The following is a 23,141-nucleotide window of genomic DNA, read 5'->3' on the forward strand; positions in this document are numbered from 1 at the left end:
GGCTCTGGACAAGTACGTGGGGCCAGGAGTATTGCCATGGCCACTTTGAGAAAATAAAATCTGCCACACTTCCTCAGTGAAGACTGAATGAGTTAATAAAATAAGGTACTTAGAACACTTGACAGGTATGTGCTTGGTGTTAATGGTTTATCCACTGCACAGGTCTAGAGCCACATCTAACCACCTCCCTGCCAAGCTGCCACTCTACTTTCTCCTGGCCAGCTTTTCTCTTCCATGGGGACCCACCCCAAGAATCCCTTATCATAGACTCCAGACCAAACTAAAGCAACCCCAAGGCAGGAAGAATTAAAGAGCATGCTCTGACTGTGACCTCAACAACATATTCATACAATGATCTGATGCAAGTAATTTCCCACAAAGTGTGGAGCATAATCTTTTTGAGGCTGGACTATCATAGACTCATGATTAGTTCCGTTTTATATTTTCCTTGTAAAGGACTTAAGAAGCTTTAAGGCCTATGTTAACTAAGATAATCTACCTACATATGTACAGTTGTGCATGTCTAACAAGAGAGCTGCAAGAAAACTTTAAAACTTTTAAAGCTATGGTAGGATTTTAGGTGGTTTTTACTTTTCATTTTTTAAATTGAAGTATATTATTCTTTCAAACTATGTGGTAACTTTTCTAGGATAGTGATTAAGGCAAAGTGGAATAAACCTCTAAAGGGCAGGTCATTCACGAGGGTGCTCATGTGAGACCGAAATGGCAGGATGGTATCAGCTAAGAATCTTCTAGTTTATGCCTGAAAGGCCTGGATTGTTTGTTAGCAGTGCTATATGGATTAGTTGCAGCACACTTCCTTTGCACTAAATTACCAGTATCAGAATGGTCCAGGAAAACAGGCTTGGCAATATACATAAGCTGTTCAGTCATGTGTACCTGACCCCAGCAGCTACCATTTTTCCAATTTCTACTATTTAAGTTGCAAAGGAAGAGAAAAAACTAACTTTATCCCATGTGCTAAAAACCTTATTCAGGTCTTATGTGTAGTTTTGAAATCTAGCAACTTGCTGCCATTATGATTGACCTAGTTTGCTGCTATGAAATTGGCTTAAGTATCTCTTAAGATACTATCAAACTTCTGGGTGGTATCTAAATATCCCAGATCTCACAGTCACTAAAATTAAAAATATGGAGCCAAACCCTGCATCCTCAAAAATGGGCAGTTTCTGGCTTATGCCATATCTTAATTTTGCAATGTGCACTGTGCCATTTAGAGTGGATATGCCTAGAACCATATCATACTAGGTTTCAGCAATTCAAGCACCTACAAATACAAGATAATCATTAAAACTCATCTAGCACTAATTAATGACATTTCCTGTTTCCTGGAGAAATTTCTAAAGTGTAGGTGAAGGCCTACAGCTAGCCTCAAACAACCCCCATCTTCCCACTTACCAGCTAAATTCCTGCCTATTCACTCTTCCCATCAAGCATTCTTATATTTACCTGTAAAGCAGCAGCTTCTACTTCAAAAGTTCCTAATAGCTAAATTCACCTTTACAATGCATTTCAAAATGTTGTCCCTAAACAACCAATGAGCACTCAAATGAAAATCTTCTACTTGTTCACTGAATGTTATTATACTTTCCTTCCCCAACTAGGGTGAGAATACTTTTTCCTTTTATCAGAAATGCTTAGCTCTAGAACAAGTGTCAACAAACTTCAGCCCATGGTCCATCTCTGACCCACCACCTGTTTTTATAAATAAAGTTTTAATGGAACATGGCCATGCCCATTTGTTTACACATTATATATGTAACTGCTCTTGCGTTACAATGGCTGAACTAAATGGCTCCAACAGAGGTCCGCAAAGCCTATTTACTGCCTGGCCCTTTATTTAAAAAGTTTGACCCCTGCTCTAGAATGACAAGACATGTGTGCATGAGACCCAAATGTCTTCTCAGGTAGCTCTTTCAGGAGAGTGCTGCAAGTTCTTGCCAGCATCAGACTGCATGAATATACATGACTAGAGCAACATTTTAGATCTAAGATTTTTATTTTTTTCATGCCCAAGTAAACCTGGGTGGTCGACCCTCACTGGTCCCCTATGTGTCTCCAGTCCTCCTTAGCCTTCACAACAAGAAGAAACATTTACTTTCTTCTACAGTTTGGAGGGCACCTAAGCTTCGGCAGCTGACTTGTAATGGGCCAGAGTGCGGGCAGAAGGGTCAGTGGCATTGATCCACTTGGGCATCCAGTAATGGGTCAGCCAGTCAGCCCGGCCTGGGTAGTGACGTTCAAAGAGTTGACGGTAGTAATAGCCTTCTTTAGTTTTAGGAGTGTTGAAGGGAAATTTCTGAGCTGCAGTTGCCATCATTGCATCATCAACCTGTAAAAATAAGTGTAAAATTATTTTTAAATGGCATGAAAATACTTGTATTTGATCTGATTTCATAAACCAACAAAAAATTAAGAAAAAGCAAGCCTATATATAAATCGTACAGGAGACAGTATGAATCATCTATCACTTGGAAAATGCTAAAATATCCATGTTATGCATAGGCACATTGACTTTTAAAAAACATTCATATGTATATTTCTAATATTTGGGGGCTCTGAGTCTGAGTGTTTTATTCACTTGTGCCTAATAATGTTTGGCACCCATCAGGTGCCCAAAACGTGTTAAATGAAGGTCAGTATAGTAAGTCTCCTCTCTCTCTTTCAATTCTAGATACTACTTTATAATCTTTCGTGCTACTTAACTCTTATATAATTCTCATAAAAGAGGTATTGTTTATAGGGACTGTGAATCTCTCCTACATACACATTCAAGCTAAATACAAAAGGAACAGCAATTATAGCTCTGCATCTAAATCGTGCTATTCCAGAAAATGTTTTTAAATATATTATACCTGATGTTCAACATATTCCTGTAAAATCTTAAACCAGGAATTCTTAACTGAGGTTATTCCATCACTGAAGGCTTCTTTTGGTCGCCAGAGAATGTCTTTAGGTATCAGATTGGAGTCCTCAAATGTCTCTCTCAGGAGATGTTTTTCTATCCCATTCTGATGCGAAAACAAAAGGAGAATGAGTAAAAGTTACAAATATAACCTGATAGCAGTGGACAGTTTTTATCTTGAGCTGGTTTACCTACCTTTGGAATTCTCATTTCTGGTGGCAAAGACAAGTAATAAGAAGAAAATCGATGATCCAGAAATGGGACTCTCAGTTCAAGGCTTAAAGGAGAGAAAACAAAAATTTAAATCAAAATGGGTATTTAGTGCCTGTTAGTTTAGGTTCTCATTCAGTTTCCTAGCAATTTAACAAGATTCTGCATAATTTTAAGATCATAAAGTCATGTTTACAACCCTCCAAATGACATTCTACACTAAGAGATGAATAAGAAAATCTTCATTCAAAATAATATATATTATCTAATCTAGGGAGGGAAACTGAGACTATTATTTTACTTTCCTTTCTGTGTAAGTTAAATGCATATCTCAAAAACCAGAAAAAGTTAAGGATCACAAGTGCACCAATCATTAAGAATGTACCTTTCCTGCACCTTTCTGACTCAAAGTTTTTTCTATGTGAGACCACCTCTTCTGTTATCAAATGTGATGAAAATTGAGTATCTTTTACAAATGATTAATCATTCAAATACAATATGCAATATAAATCAATGTTTCACAATATTTCACCAAGTGCCATATCATTGGGTCCCTGAATCCTAGTGACTCTGAATAGGACAAGTGAATAGAATAACAACCACAGATTCAGCTCATTCCCAACCCCGTGTTTAATTACTTTCTAATTTAAGGGTACTTCAGTAGAAGCAACTAAAACATTTAATGTCAATTGCTTATCATATACAATAAATCTTCAATTCTCCAACATGACCAGCTAAAATGTGAAAACCTTAGCTGACCAGAAATGACACCAAAGAAACTTGCTTTTATAACTTAATCAAACTTCTTGCATCTTCATTGTCCTATACCCTGAGGGTCACTGCGGCACCAAATGGACTGGGCAGGTGCTCAATACTTGCTATCTGGAGTTTATAACATTTACGTCTGTTAAAAAGACAGTCTAGCTGCAGCTGCCTTCCCTCTTGGTTGTTCCGATGTGAGCAGAATGCTGTTACCCTTTAAAGATGGAAGCTCTGTCTACAACAATCTACAGAAGACCTCTCTCCATTACCAGAACAGCACTTTTAATTTAGCCTAATTCTTTTGGGGCCAAGTTAGAGACAAGCTTCATTCTCTCTATTAGAGTCATACTTCACAACTGAACAGAGGAAAAAAAAAAAATCAGCCACTGAGCTTTTTGGTTTTTTATAACCATTTCTTTAAAAAAACACGTTACCCATGGGCAGCAGTAGTCCGATCTGCACGGAGAACATCAAACAGATAGAGTTCCTTCAGGAGCCTCTCACTCTCCTCCTCAGCTTTTTCAGGAGAAGGAGCCTATTTTATGAACAAATAGCTGAAGCTCCAAACACCAACAGCTTTGCTTTTGGCACACAAAACAGTTTTTATTTCTCCCTCTTACATCTATTCCAGTGCTAACGGTGGGTAAGACAAAAAGCTAAACAAAGTTTAGGGAAAGGAGTAAATGACTGAATAGAGGCAAACAATGCTTCATAAAGCATACTTTGCCTCCCACCCAAACTGCCAGCATCGGAACAAAACTGGACATACTGTGCAGCCGCCATAATTCCACAGGGGATTAAGAAATAGTAGAAAGGGGATTCTCATGCTTAACTAGCTTTAAAGAATGAAAATTATCTGACACTATTAAGATGTCTCCCCATACTACATGTTCTCACTCACATATGGGAGCAAAAAATGTGATGTCATAGAACTAGAGAGTGGAATAGTGGTTACTAAAGACTGGTAAGGAGAGGGGAAGGGGGGAATGGGGATATGGTGGCCAGTGGATACAAAACTGTAGAGAGATAGGAAGAGTAAGATATAGGGAGACTACAGTCAATAAGAAATTACTGTATAACTTCAAGTAGCTAGCTGAGAGGATGCTGAACGTTCCAGCACAAAGAGGTGGCAAATGTTTGAGGTAATGGATATGCTAAATACCCTGACATGATCATTGCATCCTGTGTAAATGTACCCAAATATCACACTGTAGTCCATAAATATATACAATTATCATGAGCCAATTGAGAAAAAATAAATTAAAAAAAAAAAAAATTCAGAGACAGAAATAGATTAAAGGGTACCAGAAACTGAGGGGGAAGGAATAATGAGAAATTATTCCTTAATGGGTACAGAGTTTGTGTTTAGGATGACGAAAAAGTTTTAGAAACAGAGAGAGGCAGTGGTTACACAGCATTGTGAATGTAATTAATTCCATGCAACTGTATGTTTAAAAGTGCTTGCTTAAAAATGTTATATATATTTTACCACAATGGAAAAAAAAAATTAAATTAAAAAATAACACTTCTTTCTTCCCCCCAAAATATAAATATAAAAGTAGACACTATCAGATTTCCTCATATAACTCAAAAGACACTCAAAAATGTGACTGTTATACCGAAAGAACAGACAACAGTAAAGAGTCAAATAATTCACGCTTTTCTTAATCTAACACAAATATCCCTCCATTTCTGAGTGCTCACCTTGTGAAAATATATGTAACCCTGGGTAACTTCATCTGATCCCTCTCCAGAGAATATCACCACACTATCTGTGTTCTTCCGAATATACTTGGAAAGCAAATACATACCTTAAATAAGAGACAGAAGTTAATGTTAATGTCAACATAACTCTCCCCCAAAAATGCCCTTTATTTGGCTTTCGGAAACAATTGCAAGCTTTACTATTTTGGACATCATATTAATAAAAAGTAGTTTCCAGAATAATGACTTTATACTTATAAGCCATTTACACATATTTAATCTAAAAGTTACAGTGTTGCAATAAAACAGCCCTGAACCATTCTACACTTTTATAAACAGATTTTAAAATTCTAATGTTTTTAGACCGAGAATGTCCACCTTGAAATTTGCTAAACTGAACAATAACTCAAAATGCTTAAAAATCATGCCTTTCATACTGTTAGTACTATGCAAAAATAAGAATAAGGGTTTTGGTCATTTAGTTTTAATTTTGTTGTTTTTTTCCCCACCACTCCCCATTTACCAAATTTCACATATAGCTAAGGAGACTGTTTAAGTTATTAAAACACACCTGCTTGGTTCCTCCTCCAATTTCTTCTAAACCAGTATTTCTTCTCAACCATGTTTTTATCATCACTCTACCTAAGGAGGCTTTTTAGACTTTTTTTTTTTTTTCCTAATCCTGTCCCTGCCCCATGAAATTTCAATACCACAGATATACTGTATATCTGTTATTTACTGTGATGCTCCCAAGGGCTATAAACCATAATAACACCTAAGATTTTTTGCACTTCAAGGCAAGTCTCTTAAAAGAGATGCATATCTAAGCCAGTAGCATATCGAAGGCTCGACAACACAGGATCAGTCTGATGTGGGGTATACTTCCAATCTCGATATGCATCCACAGGATAAAACTAATATTGTGACGAAGTATTTACCAAAATACATCTAAAATTACTATTCCTTAAGGAGAATGCACTACAACATAGATCTAGTTCCCCATTTTATACAGACTATCACCCAAGAAACATTATACAGAGGAACTGGACGAGAGGGGACAGAAAATATGTATCCACCCTCTTGGGAAGCGATGCCATAATAAATGTGGAGGCTGAGCTATGTATTTATGGTTCCCTTCACTCCAAAGGAGAGTCAGAAAATTCCTAAATGGGCTTAAACTATCGATAACATAGGAATTTAATTTGTATTCATTCTCGAATAATGTTTTTTAAGCTGTTGCTTGAAATAATATTTTTTAAACCTTATACTTTTTCAGTATTAAAAAAACCTTTTTAATATAGAATACCTTACCTACTGAAGCACGAACTGTTGTAATGTCATAAGTTTCTAAGGAAAATATGACTTCATCCAGGGCCTGAATGCCTTCCTCAGAGTTAAAGAGGACTTCATGATGTTCACTTCCAATATGATTTGCCACCTGATTATATAAAGAAATATTCATATACTTGTTATTTAAAGAAAAGAACTACCCTTGAAAACGAAACATGACCGTAGTGTACAAGGCATTATGAATCAACAATAGTGAAAAATAGGCAAAATCAGAGGAAATAATTTTTCAGGCTACCACATTTAAGCCCCACCCAGCCAGCTGCCCTTGCCTGCCTCAGTCTCTCTGCTCCACTCGACCAAGAAATGCATTCTCATCAGCTCTTCCCACTCCAAGGCTTCAACCTAGCAGTCAGGAGGCCCCTGGCAGCACCAGCCTCCCTCCCCGCACCTGTTTTCCTACACAACCTCATCTCTCTCTGGTCCAACATGGTCCCACCACCCTACACTTGGCCTCCTTTTGGCCCGTCTGCAATGCCTAACTTTACATCCAGGAGGTTACTCCTAAGAGAACAGCGCTTTCTCCTCATTCTGCTTTCTTCGGCTATTTTGGATTCTCGGTACTGATCAACTTGCATTGGGACTACTCTCTAGCTCTTTCTCATCAATGCTACATAAGTTCTTCTGGAGTGGGAACCAGGTCTCCCACACACTGAATACAGACAAGGTCCACTCTGCCTGTAGTTTTAAACATAGTGCTTTATACAAAATGAAAAACAGTAAGGACTTACTACATGCTAGGTTCTATCCTACACAATTTATACGAATTGTATCACTTTCACCTCAAAACTATCCCACAGTAGACACTATTACTCTCGTTACGTAAGTGAAGACTTGTGTGATAGAGCCAGGATTTGAAAACAGCAGTCAGGCTCCACAGCCCACATCTTAACCACCACCCTCCGCCCTCTGTCTTTCAAAAGGACAGAATTATCATCATCAGGTCTTTGTGAGGACTGTATGGGTTGTGGTAGATAAAAGTACCCAGAGTACAGCACACAAAACAGTGCATATTCAACAGGCATTCCATTATATTTTAATATATTCAATTTAAAACAATTACCCAAGTCAATACAACAGCAGAAGCAGAACCATCAATTATGGACTTAACTTTCATTCTAATGACAAGTCTGTTCTGACTACATACCAGGCACAGCATCTTACCCTTCTAGCAGCCAGTAAATCAGGGCTGTCCTCCATGCCAATGGCAAAGGTCTGGAAAGCATACTGCACCTGCTCCTCTTTCAGCTGCTTCAGCAGCGTGGCGGCCACCAGGCTGGAGTCCAAGCCCCCTGCACACAAGACAGAAAATGCACTGGTTGTGTGCCTTACAGGGAGGGACACGTATAATTCACATTCCTATTTAAACACCAAGATTATTGTTTTACCATTTATTTATTATTTTTTATTGAAACAATTGATTATACATATTGGTGGGGTGCAGAGTTGACTATTAGTATTTGTATATAATATGTGATAATCAAATCAGGATTATTAGCATATTCATTGTTATAAAACATAATTAATCTTTGTGTCCATTACCCAATTTCTCCCTAACCCCCCTCACTCCTCCCCATATCCCACCTCTCGTGACCACAGTTCTGTTCACTCCTTCTGAAAATTCAGTGTATTATTGTGGTGGTTGTTTCTCTCTTTTTTTGGTTCTTTGTTTCTTTCTGCTTTCTTTCCTTCATTTAAAACCCCCAAATATTGTAAACTGAAATCAACTTTAATAAGAGAAAAATATAATATATAAACTGTGATAATGGTAGCAATATTGGAATTGGTTAAAAAAATCACTAAATAGAATTCTAAAAAATGTTTATGAGCTCACTCTTAAAACAACAGGATAGCTATAGTGTAACTCTAAGTTGCAGTATTACTATGAATATTAAATGCAGCTTATAAAAATTTTTTCATCCTATGACGGAAATATTAAATTATATAGCAAATATTTTATAGCCAAAACCAAAAGGATTGCTACAAATCATTTCACTTAAAACAAACACATACTAAATATAATTAGGTTTTTAACTGCCTTTACCTGATAAAAAGCAGCCAATCCTTCTGTCTGTCATCAAACGCTTCTTAATAGCATTGTCAAAAAGGATCCGGAGGTTGTTCTTCACAGTTTCTATCTCAAAACCTAGAAACACAGAAGTAAATGAAACAGCTCCAGAAAAGCTTGGGCAGAATTAGTTATTGAAATGAGACACACAATCTTGCACATCTACCATGACGGCATCTGCTCAACAGTGGAACCTGCCAAATCCTAATGTGTTACCACCAAAGGAAATAGGAAATAAAATAGGTCTCAAAACTGAAATCATTCAAATGATGTGAGAGTATAACTGTATAACTTTTTTCCTCTGGGGGGAAGGGGTGAGGAATAGGTGGGTAGGTGTTTGTTACCTGGGAAGAGTTTTTCCACATTGTCATAGAGGGCATGCAGAGGTTCATCCCTACAGTGATGATATTTAACCAATTCCACAGATGCAACTTTGCCATTTGGCTTTAAATCCAACACTTCATAGTGTCCCGGAAGAAAAGGCTCCACTTTTAAAAAGGGAGCTGTGGAATGCTTCAGTGTAACAAGACCTACAAATTCATAAAGATACCTTTATTCAAATTAGGTAACATTTCACAATGCTTTCCCAATTAGTTAATATTGGCTACCTTTCTATATAGCTTCTTTCTTTAAATGCAAATACATACCCATTATATAAGCAAAATAGAGAAAAAAATTGAATCACTCAAAGCCCTACCATCTACTTACGAGAGATAATAATGGCAGAGAGATATACAGCAAAATTACAATGATTTCTAGTAATTCAAAGCAATAGGAAAATCTCCAGTGTTCAATTTCTCTTCCCTAGCTGGAATTTCTGATCAAGAACATCTATTTTCCAAAATAAAGCAAACAAGTATAAAAAGAGAAGACAGACACATTTATGAAGCAAAGAAATGAACTTGAATCTGTTAATTTTATGGTATCTTGGAGGTCATTTCTTTGTCAGCACTGAGGTATTTTAAGAAAACAGCCATGGTTCCCAATCCTTTAACAAGAAAAATATTCCACTGTTAGATACTGTAAAGTCAGATATCAATTAGTCAGACATCTATCCCTTAACTAGTTGCTATACACTGTGTTAATAAAACCTTATACTTTAAATTTTCTCAATAAATTTTCACAGACAGTACCCAACTTGACATCACTATGATCTTTAACACAAAATCAATGTTTTATTGTAAATAGTAACAGCCTGTCTACACAGAATACTCATTAAGATTTACAACTGAGATTGTCAGCACAGTAATCTGTGTAGTGTTGAATTGAAAGACCAAACAAGGGACCCAGATCCCCTCACTAGCTGGCAGAGCTCAAGCGAGCTCCACAAACCTGCAGGTGATGCAGAATAATTACAAGGTTTTACACAGGGAGTTCCATGATCAGATGCGTTTTTGATGGATTATTCTAAAAACAATGGGAAAGGAAAACTGTCACAGCACTCACTCTAGGTGAGATCATTCAGTCTTGAAAAGGGCAGCATTAAGGACATAGAAAAGAACAATCAAGAAATTTCAGGGGGTGGCCAGTTAGCTCAGTTGGTTAGAATGCAGTGTTATAACACCAAGGTCAAGAGTTTGTCTGGATCCCCCTACCAGCCAGCCTCAAAATAAAAAAAATTTCAGAGGGTAAATTGGACATGAGATTATAGTTCCATATCAAGTAATCATCAGCCAATTCCTGAAACAATTACACATAGTTACCATATGACCCAGCAATTCCACTCCTAGGTATGAAATGAAAAATGCATGTCCACACAAAAACTTGAATGCAATATTACCAACTGCATTATATATATTAGCCAAAATGTGGAAACAACACAAATGTCCACCAACTGACAAACAGATAAACAAAATATGGTATATCCACATAATAGGATATCATTGGCTGTAAAAAGCAAGTAAATAACACATGCTGTGACATAGAGAAATCTTGAAAACATTATGCTAAGTGAAAGAATCCAGTCACAAAAGCTCACATAATGATATGATTCATATATGTCCAGAATAGGAAAATCCACAGAGACACAAAGCAGATTGGTGGTTGCCAGGGGCTGAGATGGGAGTGAGGATGGGGGCTTTTGGATTATGATATGGAGGCATGGAGAATGACAGTTAAAGGTAAAAGGATTCTTTTGCAGATGAAAAATTTCTAAGATTGATTGGGGTGTTGGTTACAGATATCTGTGAATACACTAAAAATCACTGAATTGTATACTTTAAAAGGGTAAATTATATGGTATATAAATTATATATCAATAAAGCTGTTTTAAAATGCTCGTATTAGGGCTGGCTGGTTAGCTCACTGATCAGAGAGTGGTGTTGCAACACCAAGGCCAAGGATCCCCACACAGCCAGCTGCCAAAAAACAAAACAAAACAAAACAAAAGCTAATATTTGCTTGTGCTATAACTACAGCAGGTACCACAGTGCAATAATTGCAGGGCCTACCCTACCACTACAATATGTATCAGGAAGACTTGAAAATACATACAGAATCAAACCAGATGCAAAGCATATTAGCACAACAACAAAAAAAATGACTGTACTATAGACATCCTTCAAGGATTACAGAATTTTAAGTAATGAAAAAGAGAGTCCAACTCCTCTGTTTTAAAACAAAACAAAACTCACAGAATCTGTGACTTCCTTAGTCACCTGTAAAATTTTGGATTGCCCACTATAGATTTTCAAACATGATCTAGAAGATACCCAAAACCAGGACAATAATGAAAATCTACAGAAAAACTGTATCATTACCTTTAGCTTCTGAACACACAGCCAAAAATCCATCTTCTGTCATGGCTTTAAACAAAGGTCTCACTCCATAGGTATCTCTGCCCAAGAACACTTTCTTACTGGCAGTATCCAGTAAAATAAATGCAAACACCCCATCCAGCATACAGATTGTTTGCTCAATTCCTCCTTTGTCATAAAGATGGAGGATGATCTCACCATCCACTTTAGTCTGGTATTCAAATTCAAAATGGTGTTTCATCTTAAGAAAGCAATAGCAAAATAAAATTGTTAAAATCTGTGCATTCACTAATAATTCTTTACTGCAAAGCTGTTTCACCGTTTCTGTGATCTATGATCATTTTATGCACTTTGGTGATTTACTAGAATCATGGCATTATCAAAACACAGCTGTTTCAAATCACAATTCTGCAAATTCTTTACAACATAAATTTGAACCTGTGACAATTTTAGTTGTGTTCTGATAAATAGAATACAGTGGCAACGTACAAAAACAGCAACATGTGGAGGGATGGAAATGCATATTATACACATACTATACATATGTATACATATTTATATACATACTAATATGTATACATATGTACATATATATTTAAGTTAAGAAAATAGGTTGCCCAGTTGCCATGACACTAAAAAAAGTGTCTTCTCCAACTGTAAACTTTTGATTTAGGAATACGGTATTGGCTGATTCTTCCAGTTCAGCCTCAAATACCAACCTATGAAAAGATAAAGCAGAAGGACAAAATAAACGTATTTGGCACCACTCCCTGACAAATAAATGATTCCGTAACAATATTAGAGATACATGGGCCAAAACAAAGCTGCTGGTCCCCAGGGGTGGACAACAAAATGTAGTCCAGTCCTTCCTCCACTGCAATGGCATTAAAGCTACATCTCAATGATAGACAAAATCACAGTAGAGCTTTATTAGTTCACACGTCCCAAAGGAACAGCAAAGAGACCATGACTGGCACTGCATATAGTGTGAAAGGGTTTAAGTCACACCCACCAAGGCTCTCCACCACCACTGGTGAGGGTAGAGAGTCCTCAGTATTCCTTTCTCCGTACTTGTACTCTCATTTTTGGGTGACAATGGAGAGAGAAGAGGTTAAACATGAACAAAATCAGGTGGAAATCCTGGATAAGTTTAAACATTAAAAATATACTTTTAAATTTCAAAAGTAAACCTATATGTACATGTATGGCATGTTAATCCACTTCACAGTCTAGCTCACTCCATAAATTGTGAACCTTTTGTCTATAAGCATTCATAGAACTGTCCAAAAATGGGCTTTGACTGCCTCCAATGATTACAAAGCCACCACCTGGTCACTCCTTCCTGCTACCAGGGATGATCCGGTCACTAGCAGGTGGGGTTTAAAAACAGTCTTCTGATGACTCTTCCGGGCTGAAGGACTTGAAGGATAAGTGACACTAAAGCATCCTGTAATACTAGCAAGCAACAGTTTCCCAAATCTACTTCCCCCACTCCCAGCCTCCTATCTGACCTAAACCTTGCAGTTGATTTATCCAAAAAGGAGAAGGATTCCTTGGTTAATGATTCATGTGTACCACTTCCTGCTCTCCTGAAACCACACTCCAATGCTGTCCCTTAGATAAAAGCCCCATATCTCGCCATCGTCCTGAAGTCACACTGGCATTTGACATGTTGGTTGTGGGTTCCTGACACTCCCCTGCAGTGAGAGGGCCTCCTCTTGGCCCCAGCATTTACTGGGATTCCTCCTTTCCTTCAGTCTCCCTCCACTCCCAGCACACCTCTGGCTGTATTTTATTAGTAATAGTAAATGTTATTTTCATTTAAAAAAAAAAAAAAAACACGTTGGGGGGGTGGTTGGAGCTTACGCTGTAGAATACTTTCCTTAAGCCTAAAATATACATTCTACTCTTGAGACGGACTTACAGCTGCCCAAACTGCATAAGCTTAGATGCTTGGTAGAAGCAATGGAAATTCTTTGCTTTTAAAAACATAACATATTTGGCTAATTTAGAATAGACATATTTTCAAGATATTTAACTTCTTATAACATTTTAACAAAATTAACAAAAGCAGCAGTGTTATTCAAGTAAAACAAGGTGTTTCCTAACTATTGAAGGTAAAAACCAGCCAGGTTATCGTTGCCATAATACAACCTAGCGTTCTCATGTTTATGATACTAATTTGACTTAGAAAGAAGTCTTAACTGCTCCCCTCCTCTACCTCGCACTAGCATGAAATGCCATTCTTACCTTTCCTTTACACCATTTCATCTCCAAGCATCCAGAAAAATGATGCCTGATGTAGAGCAGGCCCTTAATATATGAAAGGAATCTGCTGAATAACTATAAAATGTTTCGAATGAGAAGCCTATTTATTGAGAGTGTTCCTATAAGCAGGCAACAATGGCAAAAGCTATTGTTCAGGGATAAAAATGTCCAAAGGGTAACTACAGCAGAAATCCCTACCAATGAATGATACGCATACATCAAGAAGTCTCAGAAAATACAGAAACACATCACTACTTTGACTGAAAGCTGGCTCAAAACAAAACAAAAAAATAGCTATAAAGATATTCTTGGGACACTTGGGGAAATTTAAATATAAATTGGATATTAGATGGCATGATGGCTTCTTAGGTTTAATAAGGGTATTGGTGTTAGCTAGAAGAATGTCCTTATTCTTAGGAGATAAATGCTTACACATTTAGGTATAAAGTGTCATAATATCTGCAAAATACTCTCAAATGATTCAGCCAAAAAATTACTGTGTGTGTGTGTGTGTGTGTGTGTGTGTGTGTGTGTGTGTGTGTGTGTGTGTGTGTGTGTGTGTGTGTGTGTGTGTGTGTGTGTGTGTGTGTGTGTGTGTGTGTGTGTGTGTGTCGGCAAAACAATGATTATTCAATCGAGGTGCTCACTGCTTTGTTCTTTCCGGTATGGTTGAAATTTTTTCAAAATCAAACGTTGGGGAGGGGAGTGGCAAACAAAAAATAACTGCAAAATGTAGATAAAAAAATTTCTTAAACACTAGCCAGATAATCCTGGATTGGCAGATTCTTATCAAATTCAGTTTCCAGGGGCAGAACTCCTATCCTGTCACCCACCCTTACCTTAAAAGTAAGTTTTCACCAGATAAGAAAGCTGTTCCAATTTTAATGCTGCTAAAAGTCTTACTTCTTGCATGCCATTGCATCTGTCTACTTGTCTGCCCTTTGGCTCTGATTAAGGAAAGTACACAGTTGCAACAAATATATCTCAATATCACATAAAAGCTATAAACACGATCATCTCCAAACCATTAAATTCTATCCCTGCTTTAAAATCCTCCAGTGTCACTGCTCTTAGAATGATACCCCAGCTCCTTACCACGGCTACAAAGCCCTGCTTGATCTGGTCCTGCCTACCTTCCCAACCCACCCCGCCCACCACAATCACTTACTACTACAATCCCAGGATGCTTCCCACCTCAGGGATTCTACATAAGCTATTCCCTCTGCATGAAATGCTCTTCCCAGCCTTGCTAGTTGAGCCTTGTCCATTAGGTCTCAGTTCAAGTGTCACTTCTTCAAGAGGCCTTCTCTGATCACATTTCCTGAAAGTGGATCTCCCATGTAAGAGTACTTCAAAGAGTTCATGGAAAAATAAAATTGAAAGATCATATGAATCTTTCCATGAACTTTTTGAAGTACCCTCATATTCACTGGATACATATTCATTTTCTCATTTCCATATTATATGTATAATAGAGCAGATCTACTTCTCTTTTTTACCACTATTTCCCCAGTGCCTACCACAGAGCCTAGCATAGGCTCTAACAAATATTTAAATTCATAATAGGGGAAAAAACCATTCGAAGAGCCACAAAAACTGAATTGTAATCCCCATTTTTGTGACTTTTTTGTGACCAAGTCATTTCACCTCTTTGAGCAGCAGTACCCTGATGAAAATGAGATAACACAAAAGTGTTTTCAAAAGCAAAAAGCATTATACAAAATATATATTATCATAACCAGCTAGCTCTGAGGTTTAATCATATTCAGACATCTTCTGTTTTCATTTTTCTTACCTTCTTGTGATTGTAGATTTCACCATTATAACAGAGCCACAAATAAGGATATTTCTTCAGTCGAATTGGCTGCATTCCAAACAGCTGGTCAACCACTGCCAACCGGTGAAATCCAAAGCAGCAGTTGGTGTATCCGTTGACATTCTCAAAACGAAATGCATCTGGACCCCTGTGTGCAATCTTCATAGCACTGAGACACTGAACAGAAAGGCAGTCATCGCTGCCAAAGAGGGCCCAAATGCCACACATGGTGCAATGAAGCTACAGGCTCTCTATGGAGATAAAACCAGACCAATCAAATACTCAATATCCAATCCAAGTCTGTATTAAATCTTGATTCCAGAAACTGGCATAAACCACTTCAAAGACCAAAATATAAAATACCTCATCTAAAGCAATTTTCTATTTGGTTGGCAGGTACATAGGAGTACAGAATGATTTAATTTACTGACAAGTATTCGGAAAAGATGAATGACCTTTACATCTAACCTGCTACAAGAGCTTAGCACCCAGCCAAATCCTACTTCTCTCCCTCCTCAAGATTTGGCGGTTGGTTAGGGCTGGCAGCATCCAGGCTGCATTCTGTCTCTGCATCCTAGGTTTGCTCCAAAAAGACACATGCAGGCTTGCTCCAACCTAGCCAAAGATCCAGCCCCATGTCTCCACCCCAGAACCTCAAAAGCCCTCAAAAGATCCAGGAGACTCTCCAGATTAATAAAGTCTCCTCTCCGGTCTCCTTGACAATGAAATGCCCTCTCTTTACCTGTGCTAACTGCAGGTAGAATCAAGTGGGTAGAGTAGAAGCTCATACATACTGCTAAAGAGTAATATTAAGATATACAGCTCTTACAAATGTTTCAAACTTTTAGCTTACCTCTAAGTGATTTATTCAAATGTGATTGAAATTGAAAAAAAGCCTAGAGAAAAAGCAATATAACATGATATTATATATCCTGGCTTTATAACAAACAAAACATTTAAAGTTGAAAGAAGATACAAAATTTCACTATCGAAATGTTCTACAAGAGAAAAATGTTCTCAGATATTTATGTCTCAAAGCTGCCTTGGTCAACAACAACAAAAAAAAGTAGGTGGGACATATACTCCAACAACATCCCTGAAAAACAACTTGGCTCATCCCTATAGGCCAGGAACTAAATAAATAGTTCCTACATATGTTAACTACTTTGCAATTTCGAATTCTCAACCTTGAAATAAAGGGCTGTTTTATTTGTATCCTGCCAGCTCCAATCAGCTGTAACTTGAAATATATCTGTAACTTGAAAAATATCTGTAACTTGAAAAATAACTACGTTGGTCCTTGTAAAAAAATGCAAATCGGCAGCAAATACCCACATAATTTGGGTCAAACATCCTAAAGAAAAAAATACATATTCAAGTTATGTCAATCATTTTGAGCAATCCTTTGAAGATATTTCACTTGCATCTAAATGAACCAAAGCTTTGGTTAGCCTTTCAATATGATCAGATCAAAGTAATAGAAAGTGGTATCAACTCAAGCAATTTGGAAATGAAGTACCACATGTCCTATGCAGTCCCTTCCATGCACTTGGCCAAATAGCCTATAATAAAAGATTGATTTTGAGAGTTGGTGTGAAAATTCACTGAGATTTAACTAGATGACTACTAATAAGCCATCTACCTCTGACTCTATAGCAACTAAAAATGGGTTGGGAAAGTGCTTTGAAAATCAAGTGTGGTCACTAGGGCAAGTCTTCTTAATGCTACTTAGTGAATCCCAGTATTAAGCCTGTTATAGGAAACACACCCTAACCACTAAATTGGAGGGGAAAGAGGGAGAACAAAAGTTTGTGAAGCATACTAATTCTCCAGCAGTAAAAAGCAAATTTAAATTACAATCAGTTACTTTTATTGGAATCTATCTTATAGGAGGGCAAAGATCCTACCTGCAATGCTTTTTCCTACTGCTCTTATCTGTTCCCAGTAATTTTCCATATTCCTCATAAACTTCTACAGCACTGCTGTCCAATAGAAATGTTAACCACATATGTAATTTTAAATATACTACTAGCTTCATTAAAAGTCAAAAGAAAAAGGTGAAATTCATTTTAAACGTATTTCATTTAATGCAATATACCCATTTCAACCTATAATCAATATAAACAATTATTGAAGAGAGAGTTTATATTGCTTTTCCTAATAAATCCTCAAAATCCGGTGTATTTTACAGTCAACAGCACATCTCAGTTCAGACTAGCCGGCATTTCAAGTGCTGAGTATTACACGTGGCTGCTAGCTACCGAACAGGACAGCACGTTTTCAGTGCATTTAATTCCTATTCTACTTACCAACTACTTAAATTTCACCATATCACCTTATTCTTATGTTAAGATCCCAGTAACCAACTCCTGGACAAGTTAAAGACTACGTTAGTCTTACAGCAATAAAATCAACACAAACAAAAGAGTTATCAGTGCTTTAAATTATTAAGCAAGCACCCAGGACCATGCACAGGGAACAAAGAACATAGGCCACGGGCCGAGAAGAAAACTGTCCCTTTATTTAAACAGGAACATTAATCTGAAGCCAGCTCTGTAGAACAGCTGTCCATTGAGAAAAGGTATACCAGTTCTTCTGCCTTTTCTCGTATTTAGTCGCCTGTGTCCCTAAACAATCTCCTCCTCGTAGGGTTTGCTCAGCACGTCACTTGCTGAGTCTTGCAGTCTACAAAGAAGGGGGGGGGTAAGGAGGCAAGGTGAGGGGAGTCTAGGTGAGTTGATGGGGTGGGTACAGACATCCAGGCAGTGTCTGACAGCTGACAATGCCAGAGACCCTCCCTCCTAGAGCAGGACCAAGAGACCGCATCGCCCCCACGACATCCATCTGCGCCGCGGCCACGTGCGCGCTCCAGTCGGTCCGCAGCAGGGCCCGCGGACCACGATAATGTCCACAGGGTTCGCCGCCATATGGTAAAAACTAATAACCTTTACCGGGGCTAACTTAGGCCGCCGCCGCCTTCTCCCCGGAGAGACTTGGCCTCCGGCAGCCTCCCCTCGATCTCTCGGCGGACTCCGAGAGCGGTCTTTCCCGGCCAGCGGGCTCCCAGGTGCGCAACAATCAAGGCGGCGCCCGGGCCTCTCTAACCCGCAGGGCGCCCTGAACCGCGTCTGCAGGCGCCAGGCTGCGGCGCATCGTCCTCCCCACCCGGTGCAGCTCCGAGGCACGCGGGCGCGGCGCTGCGCGGGGCGGCGGGCCCGGCTTACCTGGGCGCGAGCGGGTCCGGTTGGCGGGGAAGCGGAGGCCAGCGCGGCGGCGGGCGGGCGGGCGGCGCCTCCTCCCACCGAATGTCAGCCCGGCTTCTGTAACGCTTGCGGGAAGTTTCATCATGTCCGCGCCGGCCAACCCGCGCGCGGGGCGGGGCGGGGCCGGGCGGGGCCCGGGGTGGAGGGGCGGAGAGCCCGCAGCAGCGATTACCTTTCCGACTCCTCGACGTGGGAGGGTACCTGCTTAAAGATCGCCTCCGAGGTCTGGCCAGGTGCCCCATTGGTACCTACGGTTACCCCCTAATTGTTAGAATAGGGTCTTGTGCTCTTGGTTTGTACCGAGAGAAATCACCAGTTTTGGTTGCAGTATCCCCTCCGCAGGAGATCTCCCCAATACCCTTAAAGTCTTATTTCCCGCTTAGTAAGAGAGCATCTGATACGTTGATGTGGATACACAAATATTTGCTAAAATAATAAATGGTGAGGCAGGTGGGAGTAGCTGGAAGGGTGGCCTTTTACTAACTACAAGATAGATTTCATTATGCTCTTCTCTGTACCTCCAGGCAGAGTTAAATATCTCCTTCCTCTGTTCACACACAGCTTAGTGTATTTTCATTTTGTGAAGGATCACCAACAAACTTGCCATTTGATTGTCCCGCTACAACCAGACTGTGACCTTCTTGCTTGTGTCGACTTAATCTTTTGAGTCCCAAGCTCATTTGATTCCTCATTACACTTAGTTGTTGACATATTTCACTTTAAGGAAAGGATTGAGTTCCAGTCTGAATTTTACCACTATTTTTGTGACCACAGGTATGTCCTATAACCTCTTTAGATTTCAGTCATTAAAATAAGAAAATTAGAGACTAAAGGGGATCCCTCCAGCCCTCAAATTCTAAGTCCTAAAGTGATGAGAGTATTTTAGAGGCATGGCACTCAGGGAGGGAAATTAACTTTTTTTCATCTCTACAATATAAGTCTACCTCGCTGAAAGTCAAAATAACTGTGCAGTATGAGTACGTTTGTGTTAGGCCTAGTTAGAAGTAAATTATCCAAATTCACACACCTGGTACTTGGAGATCTAGGATGTGAAACCAGGTTTGTCTGGATTCAAAGGCCATTCTCTTTTCATCACATTGTGCCTGTGTGTAAATGACCAGAATAGCTGGGTGTCCTGGAGGCACTGATGAAAGAGCAAGAGGCTGGCCTAACCTCGCTTGTTTTTGCTAAACATGAATAATTTTCATTTAGGATTAATTATATTTTTCTTTTCCAGATTTCATTCCTATTCTTATATTGGAGCATTATCCTAAAATTTGATTTTTTCTCTTCTTTATTATCTGCACAGAGAATTTTAGAGGGGGTACTCTCCATTTTAAAGCACTGTTGAACTGGTACCAGCACTGCCCTCACTTATTAGGCAGTGTTATAAAAATTGTAACTCTAACCTGCACTATTGCTTATATAACCTTAGCCTGCACAAATTGTAACAGAAAAGTAACAGAGAAATATGACTTTAGCTTAACCTGCACAAATTATTCCTGTAAGCACTTACTAAAACGGGGAAAACATATCTAAAGGTATTTTAAGTGAAGCAGCTTTTAAGAGGTCAGGCAGAAGTCAAGGCAGAACCAGGCACACATTCCAGGAGACAGCCAGTCCCAAGGACTGAACCAGCCCCCCCTTATCCTCTGAACACCTGGCTGAACCAGGGAAGATAAACATGTAACATCTTTTATCGGGGTGCTAGTGGTGCGGGCCTGTTGAGCCTAACCATAAATCTTAAGGCACCACGGCTAATTAACAACTCAGCCTGTTATAAGAGCCTGTCTAAAAAAAAAAACTGTATAAAAAGCCTTGGTATTGTAAGTTCGGGGCGCTTATGAAAAAGTGACCCAGCATGCTGAAATAAACACCTCTTGCTTGATTGCAGCGGACTCTTGTCTCATGGTCTTTGTGAAGCAAGCTACTCTGGCGTGTGGGATTTGTGCCTAGTGCACGGGTCTTACAGCAGTACAAGAAAAAGCTTGTCCTAAGAAACAGATGTTTAAGGCCTAAAATTTCTTTATAAAATCTAACTTAAGTTTACACATAAAGCCAAAATAGATCAGTGGTCCTTAAATATTTTAAGCACAAATATTCCTTTTAGAATCTCAGAAAAAGATTTTCTCAACCTGCCCCCACAAGATGATAGTGTGCTTCTAGTATTCCTTCGATAGAGAAAACACACCATGATTTTTAAAAAATAGTACTGTGACTTCATAACACTCTTAAGTAAATTTGTGTTTTACCAATCACATTAACACCAAAATAAATTGAGGAATGGTAAAATTATACATGAAAGACCTATTAGGACCAGACTACAGTCAATGCTTAAATAGCATACAGGTTTGACATCCCCATACAATACATTCTCAAGTAGTTCAAAAATTGCCAAGAATATAAAATCCCTAAGCACAGAGCACGTAGTAGACACATAGTAATTAACTGACAAGAGCAAAATGACAGATGACTAAGTTCCAAGGTCCCTTCTTCCCCAACAGTTTGCAGCATCTAACAGACCTGCTATATCCTAATGAACATAATATCTTTCAAACCTGACAGCAACACGGGAAGGTAGTTCTTCTAGCTACATTTTACAAATAAAAAAATAAGACTCAGAGAAGCTGAGAGATTTATCCAAACACACTCATCTCTACAACAGTAAAGAAATGAGTTTTAATCTGTAAAAATCCAGAGCCCATTTTCCGACCATTCTGCCTGTGCTGTGGGAGACAGGTATTTGATTCATCATCCAGCATGGTTGGTTGTGCTGAATATCTAACACTTTTCTCTCCAGAGCCTCTTTCTACCCTTCTCTACCTCACTCTGTGCCCTTGCCCTTCTCTTCCAGTGAGTGTCCAAAGGGGAGACACTGCAAGGAGATGCAGAAGGTGGTTTGAAGTGGTCTCAGGGTACTGGTTCTGTGGCTCTCTCACCTCTAAGCTCCTGAAGGCCACAGCTCCTGTCAGCTGGTCCTGTCTGTACCTCCTTCTCTTCAGACTCTAGGAACTGCTCCCTGCTCTATCCTTCCAGGTCTAGCCCTAGGTTATTGAGCCATCTTGCTTTTCCTGAACCCTAACCACACTTCTGTGATTAGTCCCAACTAGAGCGTGCTATCTACTTCCTATCAGAACCCTACACCATACATTAGTCTAACATATAATAACTGAGGATGTGATAGGTTTAACTAGAGGGGGAAAAGATTCATATCCTCTCTCAGTTCGTAGGCACAAATGAAAACTGAATTATGTTGGCCTATTTTCCCACATTTCACCCCACCTCCACATTGAAACCTCACCACAAAAGCACTCTCAGAGCATTTAAAATCCTTTGACCTGAGTCACTGAGGAATCAGAATAAAATCCTCTTCTGTGAAGTAAAACTTTTAGGCTAGTTCCCCATTCCCAAAATTAAATCAATAACACAAGATTATAGTTGTTCAGCCCTTAAATAATTAATTAAAATGCTCTCTTTAAAGTTCTTTTAGATATCAACTAGGTTGGTTCTTCTCAATAGCTTTTCTGGAGGTGGATCCATTTTCTAAAATTAAAAAATATGTATAGTAATTAAACAGACAACTCCGTAATGGTAGCTATCCTTTGGTATTCACTGACTTAAAAAAATGTGCATAATAATAATAAGCTTCATTGAGGTTAATAACACCTTAAAGTTGCATTTTATTCAATGCAATCTACCTTTGTAAAATTGGTATTTGTTGATGAGCAAGACATATTTAGTAAGTATATAGAAAATGCTATAAAAGCATTCAGACTTGCCACCCCCTGCGATAACTCCAGAACTACCCGGGAGCCCATGGCTCATGTTAGATAACACTGAATCAGAATTCCGACTAGTTTGCAAGCCCACGAACCTCACCCCACCCCCCAAAATAGAAAATACTTTCAGAGCAGGGCACATGGTTAACACTTTCCTAAACACTAGGTAGGTTATCAGTCAGCAGTCCCAGTAACCAGAGCCCTTGCCTTGAGCCCCACGCTTGAGCTTTCCTCTGACCTTA

General features: G+C 38.9%; 1 protein-coding gene across 1 annotated transcript; it reads right to left on the reverse strand.

Annotated features, from left to right (window-relative positions):
• Positions 1 to 2,052: 2,052 nt before the first annotated feature.
• On the reverse strand, positions 2,053 to 19,169 carry ASNS (asparagine synthetase (glutamine-hydrolyzing)). The gene is made up of 12 exons (XM_063099901.1): positions 19,082 to 19,169; positions 15,837 to 16,108; positions 11,777 to 12,014; positions 9,362 to 9,547; positions 8,994 to 9,095; positions 8,114 to 8,241; positions 6,914 to 7,040; positions 5,603 to 5,709; positions 4,333 to 4,433; positions 3,122 to 3,203; positions 2,877 to 3,032; positions 2,053 to 2,353 (listed from the first exon to the last, which is right to left on the reverse strand). The coding sequence occupies exons 2-12, from the start codon at positions 16,083 to 16,085 to the stop codon at positions 2,144 to 2,146; spliced, it is 1,686 nt and encodes a 561-aa protein (XP_062955971.1). The 5' UTR covers positions 16,086 to 16,108; positions 19,082 to 19,169; the 3' UTR covers positions 2,053 to 2,143.
• Between the last annotated feature and the right edge of the window lie 3,972 nt (positions 19,170 to 23,141).

This window comes from Cynocephalus volans, chromosome 6 (genome assembly GCF_027409185.1).
Source record: "Cynocephalus volans isolate mCynVol1 chromosome 6, mCynVol1.pri, whole genome shotgun sequence".
Taxonomy (NCBI): Eukaryota; Metazoa; Chordata; class Mammalia; order Dermoptera; family Cynocephalidae; genus Cynocephalus; species Cynocephalus volans.

Excerpts from the sequence above, each read along its gene's own strand:
- ASNS (XM_063099901.1), bottom strand. The coding sequence starts at position 16,085 with ATGTGTGGCATTTGGGCCCTCTTTGGCAGCGATGACTGCCTTTCTGTT. Across the intron at positions 7,041-8,113 it reads ATTTACTGGCTGCTAGAAGG|GTGGCAAATCATATTGGAAG; the intron begins GTAAGATGCTGT and ends TTATATAATCAG. Across the intron at positions 5,710-6,913 it reads AACAGTTCGTGCTTCAGTAG|GTATGTATTTGCTTTCCAAG; the intron begins GTAAGGTATTCT and ends CTCTTATTTAAG.